Source organism: Accipiter gentilis, chromosome 5 (genome assembly GCF_929443795.1).
Source record: "Accipiter gentilis chromosome 5, bAccGen1.1, whole genome shotgun sequence".
In the NCBI taxonomy this organism is placed as follows: Eukaryota; Metazoa; Chordata; class Aves; order Accipitriformes; family Accipitridae; genus Astur; species Astur gentilis.
In genome coordinates this window covers 44,386,738-44,396,056 of record NC_064884.1, presented here as the reverse complement: position 1 = coordinate 44,396,056, position 9,319 = coordinate 44,386,738, and the positions used below count along the sequence as shown (strand labels likewise).

Below are 9,319 nucleotides of genomic sequence, written 5' to 3'. Positions count from 1 at the left end.
TGGATCGTGCAGCCCGAAACCCGCGTCGGCCACGTGACGAGGCGGTTACTTCAACGCCCGGGCGCGGAGGGAGGAGGCGAAGCCAACTCTTCCTCCCCAAACTCTCCCAAATTCCTTCGTCCCTTGACAAAACCCCCTCCCTGCCGTCAGTTGAACGGTGGGAACCCATTTTGGGGGGGGGGTCACCCCCCACCCCCTTTTCTCCTCGCTTCGAGGGGCTTGCCAAAACTTTGCAGCCCTGGGGTGACGGTGGAGGGGGGGGGGGGGGGGGCGCTGATCCCAAAGGCAACCCCTAAATCCGTTGAATAATTTCCTAGCTGAGATTTTGTTGTTTAGTAGTAGTTAGTTTTTAGCTCCTCGTGGCGGGGTGATCGATAGTCCCCGCGCTGGGGGACTCGCTGTGCCTTAAATCTCAATGAGCGAAGGGATGGCGTTGGAAAGAAAATTATCTTATGAAGGGTAACATCATGACACTCAAAAAAACCCCCTTTATTATTAGTTTTTTTTTGCGTCGTGCCGTTGGATAATCAATAGGTTGGGGGGAGCAGATCTCGTCCCCTACGAGCGTGCGGGGAGAAATTCACTGAAAATGGGAATATTTCTTTGGTGGCTGTAATTCAAAGAAATGCTGAGGGCTGGAGGGGGGGAAGGTTGGTTTGCGTTGCTCCTGGATCTCCTAAAAATGTGCTATGCCTTGCATTTAGCTGCTAAACCCCTTTTTTGGGGGGGCTGGGGGGGTAAAATAAGGCCCCCCCCCACCCCCTCCCGGGTGCTGCTTTTAAAGCGACAGGAGCCGCTTTGGCTGTTGATGGTTGCGGGGTGTGGGGGGGGTGTGTTTGGGGGTGGGTGTCTTGGGGGGGGGGGTGGGGGGTCCCCGTCTGCCCTCGTAGCGGCTGCGGTTACTTTGTCTCACTTTGGGGAAGTAGTTTGTGTTTCTGGGTCGGAAAAAGGCAACTTTTTGGCAGCTGCTTGTAAACTTGGCAGGTTGTTCCCCCCCAAAAAAAAGAGGTTTTGGGGGTATTTCGGTGGATTTTGCTTCTCCCCCCCGGGTAAGGGCTGAGATTATTTTGGGGAGGGGGGGTGTGCCTCAAAGGCGACTTACTTTTTTCTTCTTTCCTTTCTGCTTGTTTTTAAGACTGGATTTTCCAGTTTAAAGGCACATAGAACAGGAAATAGTTAATTAAGTGTGAGCAGTGAGGACAAAATCAGATGGGTTTGGTGGGATCTAAACCAAACAACCTCCCCCTCCCCCCCCCCCCCCAACCTGATATTAATTTTTTTTTTTTTTTTTTCCCTTTAGAAATGTGGGGAAACAAGTCATGAGCATTGGTGTGCTTCCTAGCTAATTTAGAAAACAACAAAAAGTTGGGGTTTTTTGGTTGTGTTTTCTTCTCTTTGAAAGTGCAAATAGGAACGCTCAGGAAAACTGGTGTGGGTGTTTTTAGAAACGAAGGTGTGCCTTAAAATCGTGTGTTGTAAATAAATCTTTCCTGCTGGTGTATTCCCTTCTCGAAAATCTCTGCTGTCCCTAAACCCATCATAGAAATTAATTAAAAAATACTAAATGTATTAATATGGCACAAGAAAGAGCGATTGGTGTGCGTAGTTGCTGCACCAAAACACCCAAGAAGGATAAACTGAGTTAAGAGTTGTTTAATTACAGTGATTCTTCAAATCACACTTAAAGCTGCAAATTATGTTAATGATCATGGGGAACCATTTTAACGAAATACTTTAGAAGTATTAGACTGCAAAGAAAAGTCAGTGTTGATAAATATGTCGTTTCATTAAAAAACCTAAGTTTTAAAGTTAGTTTAGATTTGTTTAAAGTATCTCGTTGCTGTTTGGGAGTTATTTTTTCTTTAAGTTTGCTGATAGAAAAACTTGGAGAAACTTAAGAGGATTTAAAAAAAATCTTAAAAATTATCGCATGCTTTATTCTTCAGAAGGTTAAAAAAGAAAAGATTCTTTTAAGGAAAACAAATAATTCAGTTTTCCTACTTAAGATGAAGGATTGGTTTGGGGGGGGTTGGAACTGGGAAGCTGAAAAGCCCAAAGTCGATGGGGGTCGAAAGAATGAATGAATGAAGAGAGGAGGAGGAGGGGTGAGGGGGGAAAAAAGTGAATCCATCAAGCAGACATTCCAAATATGAGGAATGTGGAAGTGAGTCGAGCAGAGAGAATGAAACCAAGTAACTGGGGGGGGGGAGAGGCAGTTGGGTTGATAACAGCCCACAGACTTAAAAAACTAAAAGGGTATTTTTAAGTTGAGCTCATTCACAAGCAACTCGTAGGTTTAGAGGGTCTGTGTGCTCCCGAGTGGAGGTGGGAATTATTAAATGTTGTTAATGACGTGAGGATTTAGCATAGTGCATAGGAATGGATGTAGAAATCTTAAAATTGGTGCTTTTTTTCTAGTCTTTGTTTCAAATTAATGTTTTCACACCAGAGAAATGTTCTCTCTGCATGTGCATAATTGTGCAATTAATTGTTCGTAACGAAATATTTTAAAATTTTTGATAAGGGTGCGTGTGATTTCTTTGTTTGTCAGCATTAACCAAAAAATGTGCCTTTCTCCCTCGTGGTGGCTGGATTATCTGAAAATTGAACTGAAAAAAGTTTGGTAGTTCTTTTCCATGCAAAATAAAGACACTGTCTTGAATGCTGAGATCAAATACGCTTTTAATCCAGCCTTAACACCATTCTCTTCACCTTAAACTAGGTCTGGTTTCCAAGTTATATTATCATTAAAAAAAATCAGCAACACCCTTGTTTACAGCAGGGCTTGGATATTGAAAGGCAGGATGAATGCTCCTTTCTGAGGATGTCGAGTTTAATGGGATTTGGTTTGTTACTACTTTTTTTGATTACCAAAAAGGGTAATAAACTTGAGTTCTTCTTAGCTGTATTTCTGTGAGCCCCCAGCTTAGAGCTGAGAGCTCTCTGCTACTGATTTTACACCTCTGAGAACTGTAGTCCTTTCAAAATTAACACATTGTAGCGATTTCCAGCTAGAAAAACTAGAAATAATTTGTCATTAAATTAGTCATTAATAATTTGTCCCTAAATTTCATCTGTGAGGTTTAACACTGAGGTAATTTAATCAATTTTAACATACCTGGAAGAAAGAATATATTTACTAATTTACAGCCTGAAGTGAGGAAAATGCCTTTATTTCCCCCTTTCCATGCAGGAGCCGTAACTGGCAAATATGTCCAAGAAATTGCAATTTAACAGTAAACTTTGTAGCTTCAAGTTTTGAACCCACAGAAGATGGAGCCCATCCTGGGGAGATGCCCTTTGTTGAGAGTTTGAGGATTTTTAAATTCAGAAGCAAAGAATAAATTGAGTTCCCTGGAGAACCTTGGTGGCAATTGCAAGGACTGAATCCGCTTCTCCAGTTGAATTTCTGTCTGTCTTTGCCTTTTAGGTTAAAAAAACCAAGCAAACAGAGATATGGCTAAGGGAAGTTGGGGTTAAAGTACTTGCTTTGAAAATTGAGACCTTTCAGAATTTAAAAGGAAAAAAAAAAAGGAGGGTGGGGGAAGGGAGATTTCTGTCCCCCCAGCCCAAACCCCCAGTGATGTTAATGTTTTCCAGAATTACCAGGAGGGTTTTGGGGATGGTTCAGGCTCCTTGGGATGGCCTAAGGTTGACCCAAGGGTTTGCAGCTCCAGGTTGGAGCAGGAGGAAACATCTCCGGCTCCTTTTCCTCTGCCGGGGTCACCGGCTCCAGCGCCTGCCTTTCTGCTGCCTTCCAGATTTGCTGGATTTAGGAATGGAAGGTGCCTCTGTTGATACAGGAGGATGGGTTTTTTTTCTGCTTTTTTTAATGATGCCACTGGTTTTATAGAACAGTTTTGATGGGGAGAGGTGGGAGCCTAAAGCAAATGGGTAGGGATGCTGGTGTCTCCTCCTTCCCAAAAATTAAGGAGGGGAGTAGGAGGAAACAGAAAAATTGAAGAGCCTGAAATGTGGACGTTGCAGGTTTCTTCTGAAAAAAAACCCAACCAAACCCAAAACCCTTTTAAAGAGGTCTTGGAGACTTTTCTGGTTTTTTTTTTTGTGTGTTTTGTTTTGTTTTGTTTTCACCAGAGAGGAGCTTTTCAAAAGTTTTAGGTGAAAACTCTCATTTTCACCATGACTGGAGGCATTTAAAAGTTTTAAGTGAGGATGTGCTCTCCGAAATCCTCCCCTTCTGAACAACGCTACCAGCTGCCTCTTTGGGTTTATGGGTGAGAGGGGTTCCCAGCTGCTGGACAGACCCCAGTAAACCAGGGGATAGTGGGGAGGAACCGGCAGAAGAATTAGTTTGCAAGGTGCCTTGGTGCCAGGCTCCTCTCTGACTGATGGGTTTGAGCCTTCGTGCACCTTTAAATTCTTATTCCGGCCAGTTTGAAACGTGAAAATGAACTGGGAGGGTCCTGCACTGAGTACCTGGGAGGGGGTAAAAATGCACGTGCCCAGCAAAGTTTAAAAAATTTAAGAAAAGAAGCTGCACGGGAGAAAAATGCATCAGTGATGGGGCTGATGTCCTGCATCTGCTTGGGATGGCTTTTAGCTGCCGCAGGGAGAAGCATGAGAAGCATTGCAGAGGCAGTTAGGGAATAGTCTGCTCACCAGGAAAGTTTTTCTTAACCTATATTTTATGAAACGAGAAGCCCAGACCCACGGCAGGGTTTGTCCACTCCAGAGATGTGTGTGGTGGTTTAGCCCGGCTGCCTTCCCAGGTCGTCTGCTCTTTACCAGTAAATGTGCAAACCCTGCGGGGAATTGAGCTCAGAAATCTTTGCTGGGGTTTACCTGAAAATTTCAAGTTTATCCTGGAAGTCCCGGAGCCGGGAGGGTTGCAGGGCTCTCGGCTGGAAGGTTTGCCTTGTTTCTGCAAGAGATGCTGGGGAGGGTGTCCGTGCATCCCTGTCCGTCCATCTGTCCCCGTCCTTGCACGGTTTTTTTGGTGAACCGTGAGATGTTCTACCCAGGCAGCATCAAGACCTGTGTCCCTGCAGAGGGGACGGGCTGGGGCAACGTTGGGGTTGGCCAAGGTGACCTCGGGAGGTCCTTCCCCACCCGAGTCCTGCCCTGAGCCGAGGGCAGATGTCTCGGACCAAAGCAGGCTGGAGGTTTTACACCACTCGTGCGTTGGTAGTGCCCCGGGGAAGCAGTGGGAAAGTTAACGTAAGGTGTTGTTTTAAGCTGGTTTTCTTCAAACCAGCGTGGGTTTTCCGCTTCTGATGGAGTAACCTGCTGAAGGGGAGCAGAAACCAGTTCCACATTGGTTTGTATCCAGTGTCGATAGCTCGCTCTTGAAGGTGCTGGAGTGGTCTTCATGGTTTTAAGTACCTAGATTTAAAAGGAAAACGAGGCTTTAATTGAAAGCCACTCAGTTTTCTCCTCCGGACAGAGTTAGCAATGGATGGAGCTTTCTGGAAAGGGTCTCACGAGGGTTGGGGTCCTGCAGCCCGTTTCTGGCTCCTGCCAGCCCTTCCCGTAGGGGACGCTGCCCGACTCTTGTCCCTTTCCCTAGGGTTTAGTTTAGTTTTAGGAGCATCTAAAGCGAAGTGAGCTGTCTTTTTGGTATCGCTGCAGCTTTTGGGTGCCGGTGCCTGTTTCAGAGTGGAGGCTTTGGGGGACGCGGGTGGTCTGCGTGTGTTGGGAAGCGCTTTTGGGAAACCGTTCGTCCTGCCTGTGCTGTTTTGGGTTGAGGCTGCTCCGGCTAGCCTTTACAGCTCCTGCATGGGAGCTTCCCCAAGGAGGCTAATAAAACCCGAAGAACCGGGAGGGACAGTTTATTGAGATTCTGGCTGGAGGCGAGGGGCCAGGAGCTGGCAAAGCTCGGCAGGGAGGAAGCGGAGGACGTCGGTGGGGATGGAGTTGGGGATGGGAACTGCCGGGAGGGCACTGCCAGGGCAGCGGCACGGGGGCAAGAGCATCCCTACTCCGCTCCCACCTCCTGATTGTGAAAGAACAGGGCAGCGGAGCCTTCCCATCGGGGGAAAAAAAAAAAAAAGAAAAAAAAGGAGAAAATAAACAAACATAAAAAAATCTGTCCGTCCGTCTCGGAGGAGCCCTCGCGATCCATCAGGAAATGGGTCATTTATTTTATTGTAACTGACACTTGGGAGCCCTGACATGGTCAGAGATGAAATTTCACACTTTTCTGGCTACTGTAATTGTCTGGTCCGTACGGAGCAAACCAGTTCGAGAAAACAAAACTCGAATCCATGGGGCATCCCCAGCAGAACTAGGTCCATGCTTTATTTTTTAAGAGTAATCCACCAGGTTGAGTTTAAGATGCTATGAACACGGTCCACCTATAATAAAAGCAGCAGCAGCCCCGTGCACCAGGAACCGCTGGGAGCTGGCAGGGCTCCATGCAGCGCGCGGCGAGATGCAAATCCCGCACGGTCTGGGGGTATTGCGACGTGTAAACAGCACTTGAGATTACAGGGAAATTGATTTGCACAAAAAGGAGAAAGTTTTGACTCCGACGACGGTCCTGCTGCAGTTTCCTTTTTTACAAGGTTAAAAGCGGAGATCCTGGGGGAGCAGCCTCCCGGACTGGAGTGTAAAAGAGACACGAGAATTGTGATCTAGAGCCAAATAAAAGGGAAGAGAATAAAAAAAAAAAAAGGCTCTCAGGGCCAGATTTTCACCCACAATTGGAGCCAGATTTTTCCAACTTGCATTTAAGCGTCTAAATAAAAGCTCCGTTTTCAGAAGCGATTAGCGCCTGATGTGCTGAGCGCTCTTGAAAAATCTGACTGTCGGGATTCCTTCTCATTCCTTGAGATTCGGATCCGTCAGCTCACACCCGGGAGGTTTCAGCAGTTACTGACCCCCCCCCCCCCCCCCCCCCGGGTCCTGCCCCTTTGCCCCCACGATGCCACGGAGGCGGCTGCTGCCCCGAAGGAGGGGGTGGATGCTGGGGGGGCACAGGCTGGCACGTCAGGAGGAGTTACTTCTCCCTCTACTTTTTAGCTCTCAGCTACGTTGAGAGCCGTTGCGTTTAGCGCTCGTGGTGGCGAAAGGTTTGTCAAACTGGGAATTTTGGGACTGCGCATGGACAAGGGGTCAGGAGCTGCGGATGAGGTGCAGAATAAGGGGCACAGAGCTGCTGCACGGCGAGGTGGGGACGGAGCGATGCCCGGGATGCTCCGTTCTCCCTTTTAGCTCTACGGTTTCTCCAGCGTTTATCACCGGCGAAGCACTGGCTTTGCTTAAACTCCTGCATGATCCGAAGCTGGAGGTTCTGACCTTCTGAGTGTGTTGTATGCAGAGAACTACCTGTAATGAAAACCCATCTTTATTAAGGTATCGCAAGCAGCAGCAGCGTTTATCTGCGAGGTGTTGGGAAATGCTGCATCCTCAACAGCGATGCTGCTGGGGTGGGGTGGGCTCTGTGGTTTTGCCTTATAACCAGGACTATCAATCTTACCTAAATTATTCCTTGGTTATTACTGGTCACGTCAGAGCAGACCTGATCACCCGAGTGGGTAGTCATGTGTGTATATATATACACACACAGAGATATGTGAGTGTATATGTTTTCTTTGCTGTGAAGACACTCATGCGTGTCTTGTGATCTCCTGCGGTTCAAGCCTCTGGCATAAAAGTATTTACAAACAAATTGATCAAAGACTAAAAGAAAATTGTGATTTCTCGGAGGAAGAAGAGCTTGTGGCTGCTATAGGCTCTTATGGAGTCGTTTGTCGGGGTGTAATTTCATGAGAAGCCAAGAACCTCGTATAAATGTTGTGCTTTTGGGCTCGGATTCACAAGGTTCCTAAGGATGTGCTTTTAAACAGGGGAGCCATCCTTTTGAAGTTAATGGGGCTGCTTCAATGGTAAAATGAGGCATATGCTGAATTTGAGCCTAAATATACGACTTTATATGAACTTTATATAGTCATTGTTTAGCGTTCAGTTACAGCTGAACTAATAATGCAACAAATTTCTCTGACATCTGCAGCCTCTTCTTGCTTATGGCAGAGACGCAAAGTGGCTGTGACTTATATGTGATACGTATTGGGGGGGAGAGAATATTTGTGACTTCAAAAGCTATGGCTTGAATGTAGAGCTTCCCCTGGTGAGCCTGTATGCGCCCCGTGATATTGTTCCTGTGCCTTACTGTCTGCACACCCCTGCATGCCTGGCATGAATATTTGCACAGCGCAAATTTTATATTTAGTTTCCCCAAATACTTGCTCGTGCAACTTTGAAAGCTACTTTCTGCCGCTGTTTGTGCCAGTAAAACTTGGCGATGTGAATGTTTATGGAAGGCAGACAGGAGAGAGGGCACGAACATGACTGAGGGGAATTCACTTAGGAAAAAATCCAGATCAGATATTCAGACAGCTTTATGCTGGATTTCCCTAACGGTGCATTGAATTTATTTGGTGTGTGTTTGTCGGGTTGGCTTTTCGTGTTGTCTGTGCCAAAGTAGTAGTGGGCTTTAAATGGCTTTTCTTCGGCACCGCTATCTACTCTGTTAACGAGGTGAATGGCAGTGGAGAAGAAAAGCCCCATCTTTGCTGTTTTCCAGCTCCTGCCCTGTCCTACCTGAGCCTCAACCTTTTCCTTTTCTTCTCTTATTCACGACCCCCTTGCTAAAAAAAACCAACAACCCCAAACTAACAAATGTAGGACATCTTCCTCCATCTGGAAACCTTACATCTCCCCTGGTGCTGGTCCAGCACCCGTGGGACGAAGGAAGCAGCCGGGGGGTTTAATCTCTCTCCCAAACCCGAGTAGATGCCTGAGGAGCACAGCCGCATCCGTGCGGGCACCGCTGGCTTTCTCGGTCAGGCTGGCCGAGGTGGGTTCGTTGGCATCTTTCCTTCATTTTGTGGGCTCTGAGTGAGAAACTTTTAATTTCTCATTTTTCAATGAAAATGCTAGATCGCATTTCCTTAGAAGAGTTTTGCTTTGCCCTCACCTCCTTTCTGAAGAGGAAATGCAAGAGGAAAGTGAGTCTGGCTTCAACCAGATTTGGTGAAGAACCTCGGTGGTTCTATTTAAAATTTATGCTGGAAATGAAGAAGAAAAAAAAAAAAAAAAAAGCCTCACTTGTACTTTTTCATCTTAGTCTCTTCTCTTTACCAGCCCCGGCTGCGACACCAAACCTGCAGCAGATCTTTGTGTTGTCCTTGCCTGGACCTACCAGTGGTGCTGCCAGGGCTGGAAGGGGCTTTTGGAAGATCCTGTCTGGGATCTGGGCTGGGATTTGTGCCCGACGTGATGGGGACAAGCCTGCTGCTCACAACCTGGGCTGCTGGAGGTCTGAAACCCCCTCTGCCACCTCCCCACCCAAACTGGG

At 46.9% G+C, this 9,319-nt stretch overlaps 1 protein-coding gene across 1 annotated transcript in view; it reads left to right on the top strand.

Moving 5' to 3' along the window:
- IGF2BP1 (insulin like growth factor 2 mRNA binding protein 1) overlaps positions 1-9,319 on the top strand; it is a 29,193-nt gene that overhangs the window by 1,675 nt on the left and 18,199 nt on the right. Inside the window, exon 3 of the mRNA XM_049800004.1 lies at positions 993-1,008. Within this exon, the coding sequence (XP_049655961.1) occupies positions 993-1,008 (16 nt within the window). The remainder of the gene's footprint in view (positions 1-992; positions 1,009-9,319) is intronic.